The sequence below is a fragment of the Neomonachus schauinslandi genome, chromosome 12, assembly GCF_002201575.2.
Source record: "Neomonachus schauinslandi chromosome 12, ASM220157v2, whole genome shotgun sequence".
In the NCBI taxonomy this organism is placed as follows: Eukaryota; Metazoa; Chordata; class Mammalia; order Carnivora; family Phocidae; genus Neomonachus; species Neomonachus schauinslandi.
The window spans coordinates 79,430,415-79,453,005 of NC_058414.1; the positions used below are offsets into that span (position 1 = coordinate 79,430,415).

Sequence of the window (22,591 nt, forward strand, 5' to 3'; positions counted from 1 at the left end):
ATCTCCCCCTCCGATTTCCCCCCCTTCAATCTTCCCCTCCTCCTATGCCCACATAGTACGGGAGCCAAAATAGACTATTCATTTATTCTTCAGTCATACCCCGTAAGTCCTCTCTCTATTCCTTTGTTCAATTGGCTCCCTCCTCCTGGAGTGTCCACTCCTCACACTACCTTTTATCAACCTTCTCAATGGACTAACCATCCAGTTATCTTACACAGCCTTTCACAATCTCCTCAATTCTGATGGCTCTCTCTCTCTTCTCTGATCCATCGTGGGACATTACACCTCCCTAAAAGGTCCCAGATTATACCATTGTTGTTTACACATTTATCTTATCCCTGCCTTCTTATCCCACTCCTGCCTGGTTTTATAAAGTCCAACACTAAGCTCTCGTTACTTTTATTTACTACAGGTAATTTCACGGAGCGTTTTCTACATCATGTGCTCAGTCAATGTTTTATGATTTATAAAGTTGACTAAATATCACGAGAGACACTGTGGAATCACAATTGTTGATATGCTCAGCAGCCCAAACCGAGTTTAGGCATCCTCGAGAAGTTTTTCAGAGATCTATTACAGGGATCTGTAAGAAGACAATGATGCCTTGTTTTCATTCCCAAATCCCTAGAGGCAGGCATCCTACACAACTGCTGGAACTTAAACTCCTGAGGGGAATCAAATAATTCAAAAGGAGAGGGTTAGTTTTTTTGTTGGAAGCTTATGGAATATCAATTTAAAGGTAGTATTTGAATATTCAAATGTTCTAATCAAGATATATATTTTATTATTCCACTACTGTACTTTCATTCCTTTAAAGAAATTAAGTCACACAGATTTAACCAAGTTTGTTTTTTAAAAGGAGAAAAGTTAGAATTCAGAGTGCTTCAAAGGTCAATGTTCAGAGGAAATTAGATAAATACATGGTGTTTTAGTCCTTGATTCTGCTCATATCGTAATGGGAAAACTTGTAGCTCTACATGATGCTTCAGAAATAAATAATAGTAACTCTGCTGTCTATTCATATTTTATAAATATTTGGAAGTAATCTTACATCTGTATCTGAATATTAAAAATACAATTTTGTCTGAACATACAATATAGTTTTATATGAATCATGCACATAAAATAGTACTATTAGAAAAACTGCTTTGTAACATGGTGATTACCTGCTTTAAAGGAAAATAGAATTTTAAAACAATAAGGCTGGTTTTAAATTGTGCATAGAACCAGTAATTGTGTATTTAAGGCAATTAAAAGATTTATTGAATCTTGGTTAAAAGTAGATTGACAATGACATTAAAGAATAAAGTATAATTTATTTGGTGCTACTTTGTGAATGCTTCTTAACATCTCACGATACCATATACAATATACTTCCAATCACAACTCAAACATAAAATAACCTACAAAATCACATGGCTATAATCAATATACACTGATTATATATTTTTTTTTAAAAGAAAAAAAGTTAGCAATTAATGAAGGTGCAGTAACTTTTTTCAAATAAAATATTAGCACCATACCAGATAAAATGACCTAAAACTACTGGCCTCCTCATATTTCTTAAATAACTAAATATAAACATTTTTTTTCAAAGCACAAATATTAATTTGCAGAATCAGTTCTACAGTAGTTAATATTTCTCTCTTTTGTTGCATTTTTTTCCCCCAGGAGGGGAAAATATGAAGTAAAAACTTTCACAGGATCTGAAAATCAAATAAATCTAACCAAACAAAAGGTTGTCCTTCAGCAATGAGTTCCCACAGAAGCAAACGTGGACATTTCCCGGCGTATGGTACTAAAAGGTGAGAGTTCAAGTTCTGTGGTATATTCGTTGTCATTGTCATCGCTGGTCACTGTTGAAGACTTCTGAATGCACTCATCACAGCAACAGCAACAGCACTCCATAAAGGCCCGACTGAAGGGTTTGCAAAGACAGAAGAGGAGGACAGGGGTGACACAGGACTTAAAGAACAAAAGGAACTGGCTGATGATATAAAGCAAGTCCATTGTCTGCTGAGAAACCCCTGTAGCCATGTAGGCAGTAACAATGTTGCAGATATTTTCAGGAATAATGCAAAATCCATACAAAATGGTCAGAGCCACTACTGTACAGTTCATCTGGCTTTCTAGCTGAATCTGTCGTTTATTCCCCCGGGTACAGGCTTTCTCTGCCTTGCGGATTTTCCTTGCAGTCACCAAAGAGCAGGTGATGGTGAAAAGTGTGGGCAAACAGAAGTAACAGCCAAAGTACCACCAGAGTCTTGCACTGTCATAGGTAAGGGCTAAAACGTAGATGGTGTCCGGTAAATCTGGGGAGACCTTGATAACGCAGCGTTCCGCAGGAGCTCGGCCACCAAACCCCAGATCCTCCTTGCTCAGCTGGCGGAGAACAACTTCCGGAAGCGCCAACAGTAGGGCACCAACCCATATAACAGCAAGCTTGGCAGTTGTCGAAGAACAGTTCTCGATCATTTCATAGTACATCTGCACGTTGGTGGCTGCCCGGAAGCGGTCTATACACAGAGCACATAAGGTGAAGGTAGTGACTCCGAGGGAAGCGACCTGTGGGAGGAACATGGAACACATTTATTCTGGGTGATCTCTAAAAGATCAGAACGCTAGGCAGTAAATACAGATGGGCAAAACAGGACAAAAAAAAAAAAAAATTTCCTGGAATGAGGTATGGGTAACTGGGTTGCTGTCTTTAGCTGAATTATTATAAGATAAAAATAGGAGGGGAAAATAAAGAAATGCAGTGGTTCAAGGGTCATGGAGTCAAAAAATTTTACAGCTGAAAGGATCCATAAGGATCAGCTAGTCCAATACCACTTTATCTTAGAAAAGAGCAGAGACACCTCAAAAATTTCAGTCACCACGAAAATGCCAGCCACCAGAAGATCCAGATAAGGAGTAAGGATAGTTGAGTGCATCCCATTTTCATTACTGAAAAGGATAGTCATGTTTTCCAGTGTGCGGGTCAATAGCATGCCTCACACACAGCAAACATTCAAGAGCTTATTAATTCCAACAAATGAGTAAAGATCTCCAATTTCTCCTAAATGCAAAGTAAAGTATTTTAATATTATTTTCAAATACATACACTTGTAGAAAACAAGAAAGGGAAATTCTCCAGGGGTCAAAATCAATGAAAAAACAAATGCCAAACAGGTCAGTGACCCCTCCCCCTCCATGTTGCATGCTTGCCCTAGGGACATCTGCCAATCCTGATGAGAGTTTCAAGTTGGTTTTAACTAGGTAGTGGGGCAGGTGCCCAAGTACACAGAGGCAGGAAACAAAGCTAGAGCCAGTGTACGTGGGGATTAGGTCAAAGATCCCCTTATGAATTGGGAACTCCCTGAATAGTGACATCTTCATGGGTATAAAGAGGAAAAATAGAAGGAAATAGAGAAACTTGTCAACCTTATATGATTTGGATCTAGGTGAACTGGAGATTAAAAAAAAAAGAAGAGCAAATTCTAACCAGGAGCTCAAATTTACACTGGCCTAAGGCCAGAATTCACACCATCCATGTAGCTCAGAAAAAAACCAAATTACAATTTTAAATTGTCCCAGGCACCTGGTAGAAGAAAACACAAAACCTCTTTGGAAGAATGCACTTTAAAACCAGACCTCAGAAATCCACAGATAAAATTTGAGGGAACATGGATTCACAATTAAAAATCACAATATGCAAGAGACAATCCACCACTATGAATTTATGTTGCCCAAAGAAGCAACTTACTGGATCGGGTAGGCATAAAATAAGTACAGCTATCATGAATTAAGTACATTTATCAAATTTAAGGTTATATGAGATACTGAAGGAATGTCAAAAGATGGGAGATAGAAAAAATAACCATGAAAATATGCAAAAAGGAGCCAGAAACAATGTCTAGATGTACCAGCCATAGGAAAATTTCAGATCAGAAAACCCTTTGATGCTGACCACACAGAGCACTGCATCCAAAGTCTTATATGCATATGGTCCAGACATCTAAATAAATCAACAACTAAAGGTTAAGAACCAAAAACATGTACATATTTTTTTTCACACAGAGAATATAAATGCATGTTCCTAATGTAAACATACTATCATTCAGTAGCCTGTAAAATATTTACAAACATCCTACACACTCTCTAATGCATACACAAACACGTATTCAACACAAGCATACATTTATTGCTATGGACTCTGGCCCAAGCACTCTGCTAGATATTGGGGATATACAACAAGAAACAATTCTTTCCCTTAAGGAGGTCATAGTCAACCAAAAGGGGGAAGGTAGTTCTCAAAGGCACAAGATAAACACAGTAATCATCTGGGAGCATCAAATTTACTCAACTATTTACAGGAAATTGAAATAATTTAATTTTTAATAAATGTCATTATTTATATATTTAAATAAAGACAATGAGGATAGAAGGTAAAACGTTCATGAGGTTTAAGATGAAACAGGAGACGAAAACTCTGTAGGTGGGAAGGATGTTTTGGGGTGTACCCTAGGCTCTCGGATATGTGCACTCACTCTCCTCTGTCTGCTAGTGGGAATGTTCAAAAAGCACAGCTATAGGTCATGCCTTGGCAAAGGGGCAAGAAAACATATATATATATACATATATATATATAAAATGTTCCTGTCTAATTTGTTAGAACTCAAAGGGATCATGTTGAAAAAAGGAAAACCATTTGTCATAACAATTTTGACACTCAACACATTAGTAGTTTATCTGCTACATTCAAGCTGTCACTCTTCCCAGAATGATGGCAACTTGCCTTACGGATTCTATGAGAGTTCCAATGTCAAATACTCTCCCCTTTTTTACACGCTAAACATTAGTCAGTGGCTACTGGTTCCACTATGGAAAATAAGGACACCGCATCCATGCCCTGACTATTCTCACAACTCTTAGTGGAGACAGTCTGAAAATGAGATATAATGAGGGCTTAAGTGTATGAAAAGCAAAACTGAAGAAAAAGTATGATTCATAATCTAGATCAGGGCAGATCAAGATGACATGGTTGAGCTTATAACCACGATTCTTATACAAAATCTTCAGAAAGTTTCCCATAAATACCAGTATAAGAAATATCCATCCAATATGACTGTCATAAAAAGTCAACTCTCCATACACCTTTTTATTTTTTCTTAAAGATTTTTATTTATTTATTTATTTGAGAGAGAGAGAGCATGAGTGGGGAGGAGGGGCAGAGGGAGAGGGAGAAGCAGACTCCCCGCTGAGCAGGGAGCCCAATGCAGGACTCGATCTCAGGACCCCAGGATCAATGACCTGAGCCAAAGGCAGATGCTTAACTGACTGAGCCACCCAGGCACCCTCCATACACCTTTTTAAAATTAACTTTCAAATTAACAAATTGTTCACCTTGATGGAAATTTATTTTGCCTCTATGCCAGAGATTCAAAATAATTCTAAAATTGAGGCCCATACTATGCAACTGTCTTAAGATCAGATCATTACTTTTCTTAATGTCAGTAATTGCCACACTTTGCATGGAAATCTGAGGACTGGCTATTTTCTAAAAGTCTGCATCAAAAGTATTATTTAGAAATTGCAGTATTTTATTTTATGGATTTTTGAAACTTCACATTTATGTATTTTTCAAATATTTTGATTCATTTCTCTATAAGAATGTAAAACAAAACAAAAAAATCCTCAAACTATCAAATGTACACAAATCCTCAGCAAGACTTTCTGTGCCATCTTCACTAACGCAAATCTTTGTCGCGTGTCCCTGTCACCCACATATCCGGAGTCAGTCCACAAATAACAAAGCTACAGAGCTTTATGCAGTGCACTCTCTTAAAATTATGAATAACATTTCTACTGACAAAATAGACAAAATACTAGAGAGTCTGATGAGAGGCAATCTCTTAGAGGCTTGGCACATCCATTTCTTGGTAGTTTTTGATCATTATTTACAAAGAACACACGACACTCAAGAGATAGCATCTTCTCCCCCAATTAATCTCCTTAATTTTAAACACAGAGATTTAAAATCTGGACAAAGGGTGCCTGGGTGGTTCAGTCGGTGAAGCGTCTGCCTTCGGCTCAGGTCATGATCCCAGGGTGCTGGGATTGAGCCCACACTGGGCTCCCTGATCAGTGGGGATCCTGCTTCTCCCTCTGCCCCTCCCCCTGCTCGTGCTCTCTCTCTTTCAAATATATAAATAAAATAAAATCTTTTTTTTTTTTTAAAGATTTTATTTATTTATTTGAGACAGAGAGAATGAGATACAGAGAGCATGAGAGGGAGGAGGGTCAGAGGGAGAAGCAGACTCCCTGCCGAGCAGGGAGCCCGATGCGGGACTCGATCCAGGGACTCCAGGATCATGACCTGAGCCGAAGGCAGTCGCTTAACCAACTGAGCCACCCAGGCGCCCTAAAATAAAATCTTTAAAAAAATAAAATCTGGACCAATTTGCACAAGAGCTAGCATTTGCATACCTACCTCCCAGTCTGTTACAAAGCATTTCATGAGAGGGAATAGCCAATGAATGCGGGTGGACATGTATTAAGACAGGTGTGTTAGACTGCCTCTCCTTAGATAGTTATAAACCGTGCTGCACATCCATTTTTAATTAGAAGACGTTTGCTGCTTCAAAAAGCAAAAAATGTTTTCTAGGTTCTGTATATTTCATTGCACATGGTAACAAAAGCCGGGGCAAATTTTAAGCAAGATTTACATGTGCTCCAACTTTCGCTCAGGAATTCTACATTGTACTTTATCTGAAGATGCTTAGTTCTTCAGCGGTGTTCCCAAAAGCTTTCGGACTGAGCACCAAATGCGTTTGAAAGAACGTATTTGATCTGTGGTCCTCTTGACGAATCACAGATTGAGGGAAGCTTCCTAGGTTTCCTACACACATTGCAGGTACCCAGCTTCCTGTTGTCCGATCGTACTTCTCTCTGATCGTGTTCTCCTCAATTAGGAGCCAGCTGAAGCAGGAAGGTCACAAGTGCTGGGGCCTCCGAGGAAAACACTGCCCCAAATGCAGATAGCGCTTACTACGTAGTTGCCAAGAGCAACCGCCCGAAGGCCAGTCCTGGGTACCTCCTCCCTCCTGCAGTGTTATTACTTCAGGTAGGTTTCTGTAAATTCACTTCTGCACTTGATTTTATGATGTGAAAGAGAAAGAAAGGTACAAAGCTCCCGCTCAGTACTTTCCCAAATTATTTATAGAAGGCTTTAAACATTTGTCAAGAATCAACCTCAGAAATTGATAAAAATCATCTGGATCATGGGTGGTGGGCTAATTTCCGCTTTCTCTGACATAAACTCTAACTATGCAATTAAGATTGCTAAACATTGGGGTAACATGAAAAGATTTCAGTCACAATTTTTAAATATATGTGTTTACTTACAGCTCATTGGAAATTCTACCAAGATGAATGGTGCAATGATATGCAATTATAAAACTGTGTCATAAATGCTGGATCTTCTGCATTTAATGACCATATCTGATTGCTAAAATTCAACGTCACTAAGAAATTTGCTCTTGGGAGTAAAACTGGTACGGGGTAGTTTCTTTTTTTGAAGCAACATCCAGAGAGATGGAATGAGTAAGATACAATCTCCTATTAATTAAACTGCAATGGGAGAAATAATTAACGTCAACAAAAGCAGAACTGTAAACACTTCTAATGGACAAGACTATTAATTTTGAGAATCAAGATCAGAGGAAAGCTGACAGCAGAAATTTTTAACTATTTGGGAAAATGAGATATGGAGTGTTTTGAGGGTGGTTGGCATCAAAGTGCACAAGCAAAGAGAATCAAAATAAACAACTCTGAAAGCTTTCTTTCATACAGCAATGTTCTGCCCATCTCTGTATCCCAGAGGAACAACAGCACAGCGCCTTCAGCCCCTACCCAGCCCATGTGCAGGGCAGCAAAGCTTCTGGCAGCTCAGTGACCTGCAGCATCGCGTCAAGGCAGGGGACAGGCACAGAGTCGAGACCTGAGGACTCAGGTGGGAAAGCAGCAGCCGAGGTGCCAAAGCATTCTTCCCACTGTTCAAGTTCTCAATCGGTACAAACATCAGGCCATGAGAAAACCGGAGCCACCGTGTTCACTTCATACTACATTAAATTCGAGTTCACTCAAAATGATAGGAACAAAGAACACACGGACGCTTTACAAAAAACAGTAAGGATCCTGGCAGGAAGATCCTGAGCTACTGTCTTAGCTGTTGCTCCATTTCTCAGAAGCTTACTGCAGACAGACAAATAAATCTTTTTTTTTTTTAAGTATTGTGTTTTTATTTTTTTAGAGAGAGAGAGAAAGAGAGAGATGGTGGGGGGAGGGGCAGAGGGAGAGGGAGAGAGAGAATCTCAAGCAGTCTCCATGCCCAGCGCAGAGCCCAATGCAAGGTTGCATCTCACGACCCCAAGATCATGATCTGAGCCGAAATCAAGAGTTGGATGCTTTAACTGACAGAGCCACCCAGGTGCCCCCTAAGAAACCATTTTGAATGACAGTAAGCTATGAAGGTACAACTTTTATCAAATAAATGGTACCTTTTGCTAAACTTTCTGATGTAAATCAGTGATAACAATGATGGGGGGAAAAAGACCCATGTACTTCCAAACAAAATTTCTTTCATATGAAATTGAGTCAACATGCTTCAGTACAGTGAAGTGACTGAAATATCCTGATTTTTATAAAATAGGGAAATGTCTAACCAAAGCCATGACAACTGTACTCTAGCCTAACTTATATTTTACCTCAAAAAGATGTTTAAGTACGTCTATTTCTGTGCTGTCCTTTGTATACAAGTAACTCACAAAACAAGGGCATTATTGTTAAGAAAACCCATTCATTTGGACCATGAATGATAATCTATTATAAGTCTGTGGTTACAGGCCTAACAATCAGGCAGGAAAAAAGCAGGAGGAGCACAGGGTAGAGTTTCCTTTGAAACTCTAAATGGCTTGAGCTTGTATGCCTTTGGCTTCCTCTTGCATTTTCCATAATCCTTACCCTTGCCACACTTCAGGGCAACTTCTCCAGGAAAGAGGCATTTCTTTGATCACCAGTGGGGAGAGCATGTTTATCAGAGCCTCTGCTGTGAATAAGACGGCCTTTATCAAAAGGTCTTCCTTTCAGAATGCATGCAAGTCATGATACTAGGGTGGTAACACACTTCCATTAGTGTTTCCAAACCAAAACAGCGAGTGGGAGAGATCTGCCTCACCCCTTACAAACACGCATGGATCTCTAAAATGAAATAAAGCCATTTACAGCCGCTCTTCCACAAAGAGAAGGCTTCTTCCCTTTATCAAAACTACTGAGATTTAATCTGACACACCCACATATCACAAACATCCATTTACTTCAATGATACCCAACATATTTCATCTATACTTGATTCCCAATGCCATGGAAAAACACTGAAAGCATCAGCTGTCATTATAGTCTCATTCTCCACCTTCCGCCCTCTTGCTTAAGCTTGGTAACATTCTCTTCCTTATTTTAAAAACAATTGAGACTATTTAAAAGCTAACATAGCACTCCCAAACGTGTGTTGATTTTATAAATCTTTCTTTACTTTTACAGTCCGACCTCGACATAAAGTTTCCTACCAATTGTGACATATGACCTCTGTAGCACAGTATATTTCTTTCGCAGTTAAAAAAAAAAATTACTACAACTTGTCTAAAACATTGTAATTTGGTTATAAGTATGTCAATGCTCATTAGTATAAAAAAACCAATCAGCAATATTAACATCATTTGTCCTAAGAGGGATGAAATCAACAGATCTTAAGGAATCTATTTAGTCTCAATAATTAGTATTTATCCCAAGCCCAAGCAGTTGTTGGTATTATTGTAATGTTTCTAATCAATCTTAAAGTGACCTGGAATCCTGGAATTTCTGTTGTTCACCTAGAGGTTCTGATGAGTTTCCAAAGAACAATAATAAATTTTCACCAGTTTTCCTTTGTTCTTAATGACATTAGTTTACATGACAGTAAACCTAAACTAAAAACACATTCCTCATCCATTTGTGGTTGGGTAATTATGATTTGAATGACACCAAGAAACAATATTTTAAGACAAAATTTCTCTGCTCTTAACCAAAATCCCACTCTTGGTAGTCTATTAAGGAAGTACTTTTTCTTCATAAATCCTCCTATAAAAGACATGTATCTCTAAATCTCACATCTTGCTGTAAATGAATTACTAGATGCTTTTCCCATACATGAGAGATATGAACCAAGAAGACAATGAAGATAGGAGAAAAGGCCCTCGGAGGTGGAGTGATGAGCAGGAAGTAAAAAATGGCAAACCTGAGCAGTCACAGACCTAATGAAAATGACTCATTCCAGTCCTGGATCAAATCAGTGACCTTGGCCTTGTTAATGCTATAACCATTCAAGTGTGCTGACAACTAACATTAAAAACTATCATAAATTCACAAACCAAAAGTATTCAAGCCTTGCACTGTAATTATATCCTGTGTTTTATAGAAGTTTTATGGAAAGTATGTATACCTACTTTTCAAATAGACCCCATATTTGAGGTTGCAGCAACCCCATTCTCCAGTCTACCTTGAAATTTTAGATGAGATCATCTCCTCTGGCACAAAGAATACCATTCTAATGAGGATACTTAAGAGTTAGTCTTGGCAACAAGGTTGTGTTAATTATTGGACTTTGGCAGGTCAATTCTTGGGAAGTAAAAGGACCAGAGGATCCCCAGAGGGTGGGAGCAGAAGTGCAATGCCAGAGATAAATCTCACTGCAGAGCAGCCTGCCCATCCCTTTCTGCACATAGTCCACACCCCAGACACAGATCCGTGTGCTTCCAATGTGACACTGTTAAATCTAGCAAAGAGCTAGTAAAGGTGGAAACGTTCTATCAAGGTCCCTGCAGGGTAAGGGTAAAAGGCAAGGTAGATAGACCCCCACCTACTCAGCCTAGGAATCATAAACCCAGATCTATTTTGCTTTTCCAGACATACTTGCTTCCTTTTTGCTGTTGAAGGATGCTTTGTTGATATAACCAGATACCTTGGCAGTCCTTGGGAACTCAGGGTAAGTCCTCACTCTGATTCTGTGCTTGAAAGATTAATTCAATTTTGAGAAAGTCCATTCTTTATGCTTCCCTTTCTATAACAGGGTCTAAGGGATCTATAATAGGGTCTAACATATCTCCCTTCTCAGCTTTTCTTGCTAGGTTCTCTAAGATCAAATTATTTTTTTTTAAGATTTTATTTATTTATTTGACAGAGAGAGAGAGAGAGCACAAGCAGGGGGAGCAGCAGAGGGAGAGGGAGAAGCAGGTTCCCCACTGAGCAGAGAGCCTGACATGGGACTCGATCCCAGGACCCTGGGATCAGGACTTGAGCCAAAGGCAAATGCTTAACCGACTGAGCTACCCAGGTGCCCCTCTAAAGTCAAATTAAGTAATAGGGACATTTTTGGGATTTTCAGAAGAAAGGGACTCAATTTAATATACTATTATTACACTGTTAAATGAACCAATCATTTAAGTAAAATTTTAAAATTTGATTTACCTAATTCCTTATGACTAATAAGGACTAATAATTCCAAAGCAGAGACGGTTATCTCAGGCATTGTATTCTAAATAATAATTTAGAATTCTGTGTTCCAAATGAAAATTTCTAGGGCTGTCCTATCTGCCAAATTATCTTGCCAATGATTCTTATGGGCTTCCTATCCCACAAAAGATTGAGAAAACAAGAAAGCAAGAATTAAAAGATTTTTGTATTTGTACCTTTTCACCAGGGATCTAGGCTGTGTAGAATTTATGAAGACTAATAATAAGAATATGATAGAAAAAGAATTAGAGTGAGCACAGTTTTCACTTGAATTTGTCCATCTTTGGTCCTAAGTAAGTACAACTGTGAGCTGACTCATTCCAGGACCCATTCCTGACCTTCCATAATACCTTGTTTTAACCTCTAGTATAGTGCTCATTACACTGTAGAATGTTACTTTAAAAGCAGTAATGCAGATGTTACTCATTTCTGGAAACTTTCCCCCCTTTTCCCCCACTCCTTCTACTCCCATCCCCACCTATTATCATACCCAATACAGTAGGAAAGCTCAATAAATGTTTGATGAATAAATGGATAGTGAGTAAATGAATGAATGATGACATATGTGGAAAAGGATTATAGAAAATAATGAATTATTCAAACTGTTCTTTAATCAGTTATTGGGTGCTGCTGTTTTATATATAATCCTTCCAGGCTGAATGCCAACAAGTATCTCTAGAAGGGAAGTAAAGAAAAATCCATTTCTGTGTGTACTTCACTGACAAGCTTTAGAAAAGAATGGCATTCTCAGTATAATCACTAGTTAAGGAAATTATTTAAATTTCACATTTGAATATCATAAACTTCTATTTCTTTTTTTAAATTTAATTTTATTATGTTATGTTAGTTACATACATCATTAGTTTTTGATGTAGTGATCCACGATTCATTGTTTTTGTATAACACCCAGTGCTCCATGTAGTACGTGCCCTCCTTAATACCCATCACTGGGCTAACCAATCACCCCACCCCCCTCTCCTCTAAAACCCTCAGTTTGTTTCTCAGAGTCCATAATCTCTCATGGTTCATCCCTCCCTCCGATTCCCCCCCCTTCATTTTGCCCTTCCTTCTCCTAATGTCCTCCATGCTATTCCTTATGTTCCACAAATAAGTGAAACCATACGATAATTGACTTTCTTTGCATAGTACTAGAAGTCCTAGTAACAGCAATCAGACAACAAAAAGAAATAAAAGATATTCAAATTGGCAAAGAAGAAGTCAAACTCTCTCTTTTCGCAGATGACATGATACTTTATGTGGAAAACCCAAAAGACTCCACCCCCAAATTACATTACAACGCATACAGCAACAGCAATTCAGTAATGTGGCAGGATACAAAATCAATGCACAGAAATCAGTTGCTTTCTTATACACTAACAATACAACTGTAGAAAAAGAAATTAAAGAAACGATTCCATTTACAATAGCACCAAAACCCATAAGATATCTCAGAATAAACCTAACCAAAGAGGTAAAGGATCTATACTCCAGGAACTACAGAACACTCATGAATGAAACTGAAGAAGACACAAAAAGATGGAAAGACATTCCATGCTCATGGATCGGAAGAATAAACATTGTTAAAATGTCTATGCTACCCAGAGCAATCTATACCTTCAATGTCATCCCGATCAAAATTCCAATGACATTTTTCAAAGTGCTGGAACACTTTGGAACACTTTAGGAACAATCCTAAAATTTGCACAGAATCAGAAAAAACCCTGAATCACCAAGGAAATGTTGAAAAAGAAAAACAAAGTTGGGGGCATCATGTTGCCTGATTTCAAGCTATATTACAAAGCAGTGATCAACAAGACAGCATGGTACTGGCACAAAAACAGACATATAGACCAATGGAACAGAATAGAGAGCCCAGATATGGACCCTCAACTCTATGGTCAAATAATCTTCGACAAAGCAGGAAAAAAATATGCAATGGAAAAAAGACAGTCTCTTCAATAAATGGTGCTGGGAAAATTGGACAGCCACATGCAAAAGAATGAAACTCAACCATTCTCTAACACCATACACAAAGATAAACTCAAAATGGATGAAAGACCTCAAGGTGAGACAGGAATCCATCAAAATCCTAGAGGAGAACATAGGCAATAACCTCTTTGACACTGGCCCCAGCAACTTCTTTCAAGATACATCTCCAAAAGCTAGTGAAACAAAAGCAAAAATGAACTTTTGGGACTTCATCAAGATAAAAAGCTTCTGCACAGCAAAGGAAACAGTCAACAAAACAAAGAGGCAACCCACAGAATGGGAGAAGATATTTGCAAATGACTCTACAGATAAAGGGCTGGTATCCAAGATCTATAAAGAACTTCTCAAACTCAACACCCAAAAAACAAATAATCAAGCCAAAAAATGGGCAGAAGACATGAAAAGACACTTCTCTGAAGAAGCCATACAAATGGCTAACAGACACATGAAAAAATGTTCATCATCATTAGCCATCAGGGAAATTCAAATCAAAACCACATTGGGATACCACCTTACATCAGGTAGAATGGCAAAAATCGACAGGGCAAGAAACAACAAATGTTGGAGAGGCTGTGGAGAAAGGGGAACCCTCTTACACTGTTGGTGGGAATGCAAGTTGGTACAGCCACTTTGGAAAACAGTGTGGAGGTGCCTCAAAAAATTAAAAATAGAGCTACCCTATGACCCAGCAATTGCACTCCTGGGTATTTACCCCAAAGACACAGATGTAGTGAAAAGAAGGGCCATATGCACCCCAATGTTCATAGCAGCAATGTCCGCAATAGCCAAACTGTGGAAAGAGCCGAGATGCCCTTCAACAGATGAATGGATAAAGAAAATGTGGTCCATATATACAATGGAATATTATTCAGCCATCAAAAAGGTTGAATACCCAACTTCTACATCAACATGGATGGGACTGGAGGAATTATGCTAAATAAAACTTCTATTTCTTATATAGAACCCAAATTCAGTAAACTTTGCCATACACTATTCATAAATGGCATTATAAATAAGAGCTCATTCTATAACTTTTTAAATCCTTTCTGCAAAAGTCATCAGCTAAATATTTTTACTTGCATGGGAATGCAGGAAATGAATATAAAGGGATTAGTGGGAAGTCATAAAATATTTGTTGAGTACCCATTCGCATACACTGAGTTTATTTTCCCTGAGAATATTATTATTAGTGACTTTCAAATTGTTCATAAAACTATCTTTCCACTTAAAAGTCCATCAGAATACCTAATGGCTAATCCACAACTCAAGCAAATTTACCATCTGTTATGATAAATGTGCTCTTACTTGAATGTAGGGGTTCCAAGGAAATCTTTGTGGCATCGCATACCTGTATGGTAAATCATCTTCAGGTTCCAGGACCCTTCCTTTCTTACCTGTCAGTGCTAACTACAATCTAAGGCAATTAAAGAGCCATTTGTTTCATTCAGTTTAAAATCAGTTTAAAACGAGTATTTCTAAAGCCATTGGAGAACCTGGTTCTTTTCATCATAAAACATTGTAGATCTTTCCCAAATCATCTCTGGTCCAGAGGCCCTGGTGAGATGCATTCCCTTTATCCATCCTCCACCCTGATGCAGGAATCTTGTATCCCAGTAAAATAAAAATACAGTTAGGAGCGCCCGGGTGGCTCAGTTGGTTAAGCATAGGACTCTTGATTTCAGCTCAGGTCATGATCTCAGGGTTGTGAGATCGAGCCCTACCTCAGGCTTCGTGCTGGGTATGGAGCCTGCTTAAGATTCTCTCTCTCCTTCTCCCTTGAGCCCCTCCCTCATTCAGAACTTCCAATTAATGTCCAAACAGAAATACATATTTAGCAGTGGATCTGAATCAGATGATACACTGACTCTGGTTGGCTTTCATCAAGTAATGAGCAAAGATCTGTTCCAGTTGCCATATTCAGTGCCTGAATTATTTGGCTTTAATCATTTGTTAGATCCTTAAAGGAATGGTGTGATAGGGAACTCCTATGCCAATCTCCTATTGCAGTCCACACCCAGACCTCCATATCTATCCATCTCTCTCCCTCCCTCTCCCCTACCCCTCTCTTTCCACATACAACTATCTCTTTGAGTATAGTTCTGGTTTTTTTGTTTGTTTGTTTGTTTTTTCTGGTGACTATCTGATAAACCAGTTGAAAATGATGTGTCTGTTAGGATGGCCACCATCCACTCAGATTCTCTTCTCTCCTATCCCGTTTTCCTACCATTCCATCTGCCCTTGATCCTTAAGGGACTTACCACTGGGCTACAAAGGCATCAGAATCCTGGAATAGAAAGAAAGAAGTTATCAACTACAACATTTCCCAGTATATTCCCACTCATAGCAACATTAAATATGATAAAACTACTTTCTAGCAACAGACCCTGGAAGCTGGCTACTCTCCCCAAGGCTTATGCCAACAAATTGAAATAAAACAAGAGTTGAATGTAAATTACAAAGATATGCAATTTCTGCTGAAGAAACACCTCCTATTTTTCTACACAAACCCAACTCTCCCCAAATTCCACTAACTCCTTAAGATTATGCTAATACTCAAGTTGTAGGGGGAAAAAAAAGAACTATGGTAGAAGAAAAGAAGGCAGAGGGGAAGATAGGAGAGAAAATTAAGAAAATTTCTTAAGATTAATAAAATTAACTGTGGTGTAGCTATTATGGAAAATAGAATGGAGATTACTCAAAATTTAAAGGGGTGCCTCGGTGGCTCAGTCAGTTAAGCATCTGCCTTTGGCTCAGGTCATGATCCCAGGTTCCTGGGATCATGCCCCACATTGGGCTCCCTGTTCAGCAGAGAGCCTGCTTCTCCCTCTCCCTCTACTGCTCCCCCTGCTTGTGTTCTCTCTCTCTCTCTGTCAAATAAATAAATAAAATCTTAAAAAAATTAAAAATAAAATTATCATATGATCTAGCAATTCTACTTTTGGGTATTTATCTGATGAACATGAAAACACTAACTTGAAAAGATATATGCAACCCTATGTTCATTACAGCATGATTTGCAATAGCCAAGGAAACAACCCAAGTGTCTACTGATGGATGAATGAATGGATGAAAAAAATGTGGTGTACATATACACACACATATATATGCACTGGAATATTATTCAGCCATAAAAAAGAATGAAATCTTGCCATTTGTAACAACATAGATGGACCTCGAGGCATTTTGCTAGATGAAATAAATCAGACAGGAAAGACATATACCACCTGATCTCACTTATACGTGGAATCTAAAAACAACAACAACAACAAAACCACATACACACACAACAAAAAACCTAAAACAAAAAACCTAAGCTCATAGATACAGAGAAGAGACTGGTAGTTGCTAGAGGCTGGGGGTTCTTGAAGGGTATCAAAAGATACAAGCTTCCAGTTATAAAATAAGTCATGGGGATGTAATGTACAACATGGTGACTATAGTTAATACTGTATTGCATATTTGGAAGTTGTTAAGAAAGAAAGTAAATTATAAAAGTTTTCATCCTAAGAAAAAAAAATGTAACTATGTAAGGTGACAGATACTAACTAGAGTTATTGTAGTGATCATTTCACGATTATACAGATATCGAATCATAGGGGGAAGATTTTTGAGAAAGTTTAAACAAATATACTTATTTACAGTGTCTTTTACCAGTCTAAAACACTTTGTGATTTTTAAGGATATAAAAATGTAACCTACATAGCTTAATTTGATCACTAAAATAATCATCTTTGACACATTAAAAAGTGCAATTGACTCAGATGATTGCAGTTTTTAAAAATTTAATGAGCTACCAACTCTGGAACTGTTAACTTATGAGAAGCAAGATGAAACTTAAGAATATAAAAAGCTATAAATTTCATCATATAGCAAATGAGGTTAACTGGGTTAATTTTTACCTACCTACTGGATAGAAAAATCTTTTTTTAAAAGATGCCAAGAAGGGGCGCCTGGGTGGCTCAGTCGGTTAAGCGTCTGCCTTCAGCTCAGGTCATGATCCCAGAGTCCTGGGATCGAGTCCTGCATTGGGCTTCCTGCTCAGCGGGGAGCCTACTTCTTCTCCCTCTGCCTGCCGCTCTGCCTACTTGTGCTCTCTACCTCTCTGTCAAATAAATAAAATCTTTCAAAAAAAATAAAAGATGCCAAGGAGCAGACATAAAAAGGAAACACTCATTGGACATTCTTGCCTCGTAGATGTTTGTCTAATAAGCAAACTTGAGATGAGGAGTCTGGCTTCCACGGACGAGGTATATATGCTTAGGATGATCATTTCTCTCTGGGCCTCATGTTTCATCTTTAAAGTCGGGGTTGGATCAGAGTGCCATCTGGTTCTAATTTAACCTGATAATTCAAAAGCCACTGTGGTGCAGGCTATGGCTCCCCACCCAGATTGCCTCCCCACAAAATTCCTTCAGGTATGCAGGGCTGATTCCCCCTAGCACTGGTGGTTGGTGGCTCTCAGCTGCATCCCCCTCTAGGAATTGCCCTTTAGAGAGATCCACCCAGATCGAGGTTATGCCCCCGCTTCCTGGGAGCAACTTCCATCCAGTGACTGGTCCCTCAGGAGACAGAAAGTCAGGGCTATCTTGCCTCGTTCAGGACACCAGGCAAGGTCCTCCAGCCCGGGAGCTCCTATGGTGTCAGCCAAGGTCTTCGGCATCTGGATCACAGTTCAACTTCTCCCTCTGCCCAGTCCTGCCTCCTTCATTCCCTACTAGGTGTTGAACCTGAGCTCATGCCCCAGTAAACTTCCTGCAAAGCAAATCTCCACATTTGGGTCTGTTCTTTCGGGAACCTGACATGGAACAGGCACTCAATCTCTCTTACTTCTGTGAAAATAATAGTGCCTCCTAAAGGCAGAAATGTTTTATTTTGAAATTTGGACTGTATTTTCTGTTCTCGTCATCAGAAATTATAGAGCTGATAACTACTATCCAATAATTATTTTCACAAAACATACTAACGAATTATAAAATTATTTCAGAAGAATAGGATAGGAATGTAGAAACACTACTTAAGAAACTTAAGATTTTCATTCATTACTTTAACAGTAAAAAGTCTAATTTTTAAAGAAACAAAATGAGTAAATTTTTTTTTTCTAACCTTTGCTTCTCTGGGGAAAAAAAAGCCTAGTTAAAAAAAAAAAAAAAAAAAAAAAAAAATAGGTCTATAAAGAAGGGGGCGGAATACAGAGAGAAAAAAATAACAGTTGTTTTAATAATAAAAAAGGTAAATATTCTTAAGGAGCAGAGAATTAAGTTTAAAAATGAAATAAAAATGAAAACGTACATTTTAAAAAAATCCCCAGAGTTAAGAGAGAAAAGACATACTTGATAAATACCATCACTCAAAATTCAGAGGTCTCATAAACTAATGAAAGTTTTTATATTCTTTTCTGAATTTGGATGGGATTCCTTTCTTTTAAAGTTTTTTTTTTAAGAACTGGGTAACTTCTTTTTTTCTTCTTTCCCCAGTTTCTTTTCTTTCTTTTTTTTTTTTTGTTCTCTTTATATTGTTTTTTCCTCTAATGTATAAAGACTTCATCATGCCCAGTACATTTTAGACAAGCCAATACACTTCTCTGTTACTGGGGGTAATTCTCCTGTTCACTTTATAGTTTACTTTTGCCTCATTCTTGCATATGTCAATTTCGTCTGCATTATTCCAGCAGAGAAATCATAAATCTTGACCTTTGAAAGGCAATTGATAGACACATTTCTCTTACATAAATTCAACTACCTCCCCTGCAATTCAAAAATGAACTGTCTACCAAATAAATTAGATATTTCAGAGCTACTTGGCGCCTGGCAACAAGAGAAACCCTAGGCCTTGGTAAAGTAGCAACAGCTGATTTAACCAGCATGGAATGATTCTGCATCTGATCCCTGCCAGGATAACAGAGGGTCTTATTTACTGTCTCTTCCCTTGGTTCTTCTAAGTAGGTACTGTTTTCTGTTTACTTATCCCCTAGCTTTAGGCCCTGGAATAATGTTGAACATAGTGTCATTGGCTCTGGTGCCAGACAGGATCAGGGGCTCTGGAATATTTACAGTTTCCCTTCTTCTGCTTCCATAAATGAAATGGGCAGTTGGAATGGAGGAAATCAAGGGCCAGCTGGCTAAAAACACAACTGGCTACAAAGCACTTGGGCTCCTTCCAAGAGCTGGTGTTTAAACAGAGGCCATTTAAAGAGCAAATTCCAACTACCATAATAACGGTTCAGGACACTAGCTGTAAGATGAAACAAAATTTTACTCAGCAATATTTTTGTTTCCAAAGTTGGGAAACTATTATATGCCCTCTTCTTCTTAAGAAATTGTTCTAGTCTTAGTCAATCCCTTAAAATAGCCAATCCATTATATACTAACAAATGACAAGTATATATTATATACTTAGTATATATATAGTATATATATATATATACACACTTTATATATATATATATATATATATATATATTTATACACACACACACACACACATACATACACATATATATGAATTCTGTGCCAGGATGGCCAAAGTGTTATTTTTGCCTAAGCTCATTCATACAAAATAAATAAAACTGTTAAGAAATTGAGAAGGAAAAGGAGAGAAATAAGAAATGACATAGAATTTAGATGGGATGGCATGGCAGACAGCCAAAGGACACTTAAACTAATTTGGGAGGTTATTAATACATCATGGAGCCAACTGACAAAGGCAGATTTCCTTTGTCAAATAAAATAGTATTTCCATTTTGATATTTAAGAAAAATTCAACAATCCTCATGGGGAAAAATCATGTTGGAGTACTACTCAATAAATAATACATGGTTTTTTGTTGTTGTTGCTGAATTCTGGTAATGACAACCACAGACTGGCTATTTATTAACCCTAGAATCTCTGATAGGTGCCACATCAGAAATATATATAAATGCCATATTCAGTGAGATAAATTTAAAATGTAAACAATTCTATACATGATGAGATCATAATTGTTTCACAATCCAGGAGCAGATGAGTTTGAAGGTGAGGGAACAAAGCTGCCTCTCTCTCTCAATGATTGACATGAGAAATGGAGGAGGGACCCAGAAAAAAAGTAAAGGGGTTCAGCAGCTAGATACGTGCATGGCGCAGCTGTTCTGATGCTATAAATCCCAGAAATGGGTAAAGCCAGTAGTTTGAGACCCCCCTGGAAGCCATTACCTCTATATAGGGCACAATCTTGCAAGAGAAGTCCTCCAGCAGCCACTTCTTCGTCAGCTCGTGAAAGATGACGAGCGGAAGGCAGAAGAAGATGATGAGAAAGTCCCAGAAGGCCAGGTTGGCCAAGAGGGAATTGGAGATGCTCCGCATGTAGTAGTTGTGACACACGATGCACATCACCGCCAGGTTGCCAATGATGCCAGTCCCGAAGATCACCACAGACAAACACATGACTGCATAGGCTCCGTATGACTCCTGGGTCAGCGGGTAGAAGGGGTTCTTTAGTCGCAAGCGCCTGTTTGTGCTGTTCCCCCGGCGGGAACCCCCGCGTTCGTGGACCCCTTCACCTGAGGACCCATTCTGGGCCAGCGCCCTGCCAGGGGGTGCGATCGTCCGCCCTTCGTGCCCCGACGGTCCACTGACCATCTTGGGTGAGGTGTCGTGATGGGAACCCTGGAGTTTCCCGCCTCTCCTTGGCCAGTAATAAAGGTCGCTGGCTCCGGGTTCTGTCCTCACACTCTGCTCCTGACCGTGCTCAGAAATGCCAGCGCCTCTGGGACCCTTCTCTTTCCCCTCTGAGGTCTGCAGGAAGAGTTGGAGAGCCGGGAGGTTCCCTCTCCCCAAAATTCCAGGGGACTCCTGACCCCGGGCACCTTTCCACCTCCAGGCTCCAGATGGCCTGGCTGGAGGTCCCGAGGGTTCTGTGGCCGACGCCTCCGCCCCTCTTCCCGCACCTGGGTCACCGCCCCGCGTGGCCCTTAGGTCCCACAAGGGCGCCGCGCGCACCGCTGCCCCCTGCTCCTCCTCCCTGGGCGCACGGGTTCTCAGAAGGTCTCCTGCAGAATTTCCCAGTCCCCACGCGTCCCTACTGCGACGCTGGCTCAGTGCAGGTGAACAGTTTTCCCCGAGGCAAGTTTCGTTCCTGGGCGAAAGAGCGGACCCGAGGGCAGCAGAGGCAGAAACCTTGAGCAGTAGCAGAAGCAGCAACCGCAAGGTGCGGGCGAGAGGCGCGCCCGGGGCCCGCATGGCTCGGTGAGGGCGTACCCAGCAGCCGCGGCTCCTGGTTAGGACCGACACCTGCTGCCTAAGTTGCTGCTGAGAGTTAAGCACATGTCACAACTCACCCCCGCCCCGGCAGTGGGGGACGGGAGATTACGGGGAGGTTGGGGGATGGGTCTTGGGTCACAAACCCTCCCCCTCTACAATCCTTCCTCTTTTGGCTTCCCGTGCATTTCTCAGCCAAATCCAACCCGGGCGCTGCGTATCCCCAAGGTTCAGAGAGGGAATCGCTGCTCCCGGTGGCTGACCTTGAAAAGTTGCAACCAACACCTGACTGTTGATTAATGTTGCGACTCGGAAAAGCCGGGACCAAGCCCCACGTTCCTCCCTGCCTTTGGGCGGTTGCCTTCTTGGTAACAGTCGCTCTGCCTATTTACATCCTTCCCATAGCGCCTTATCCAATTCATAACAGTTGCTCTGCCCTTTTACACCCTTTCAATACCGCTTTATCCAGTTGTAAGCCGAGGTCGCTAAAGGGAGAGAAAAACAAGTTGCCCTTCTTCACATGACTGGCAGCCACAAACCCGCTCCCGGCTCGCTGGAAACAGGTAGCAAACAGCCAGACGCCGCGCAGATGCACCGGGAAACTCTTGCCCCACCTAACCCCAGCGACTTGTGAGGCTACTGCTGCCGAGGAGAAGCGGGATTCCAAACCCGCGGCCACTGTCAAAGTTGCTTCTCCTCCAGCTCAAAGTTGACCAGGGGGCGGAGCGGGCTGCTGGGCGGCGTGTCCTCGCGGACAAGGGAATCGGTGGTGGGGGTTGGGGAGG

The 22,591-nt window shown here is 39.9% G+C and overlaps 1 protein-coding gene across 1 annotated transcript; it reads right to left on the bottom strand.

The window, feature by feature from the left end:
• Window positions 1-1,239: 1,239 nt before the first annotated feature.
• Window positions 1,240-21,970, bottom strand: GPR37 (G protein-coupled receptor 37). The gene is made up of 2 exons (XM_021699361.1): window positions 20,763-21,970; window positions 1,240-2,565 (listed from the first exon to the last, which is right to left on the bottom strand). The coding sequence occupies exons 1-2, from the start codon at window positions 21,786-21,788 to the stop codon at window positions 1,747-1,749; spliced, it is 1,845 nt and encodes a 614-aa protein (XP_021555036.1). The 5' UTR covers window positions 21,789-21,970; the 3' UTR covers window positions 1,240-1,746.
• Window positions 21,971-22,591: the final 621 nt, after the last annotated feature.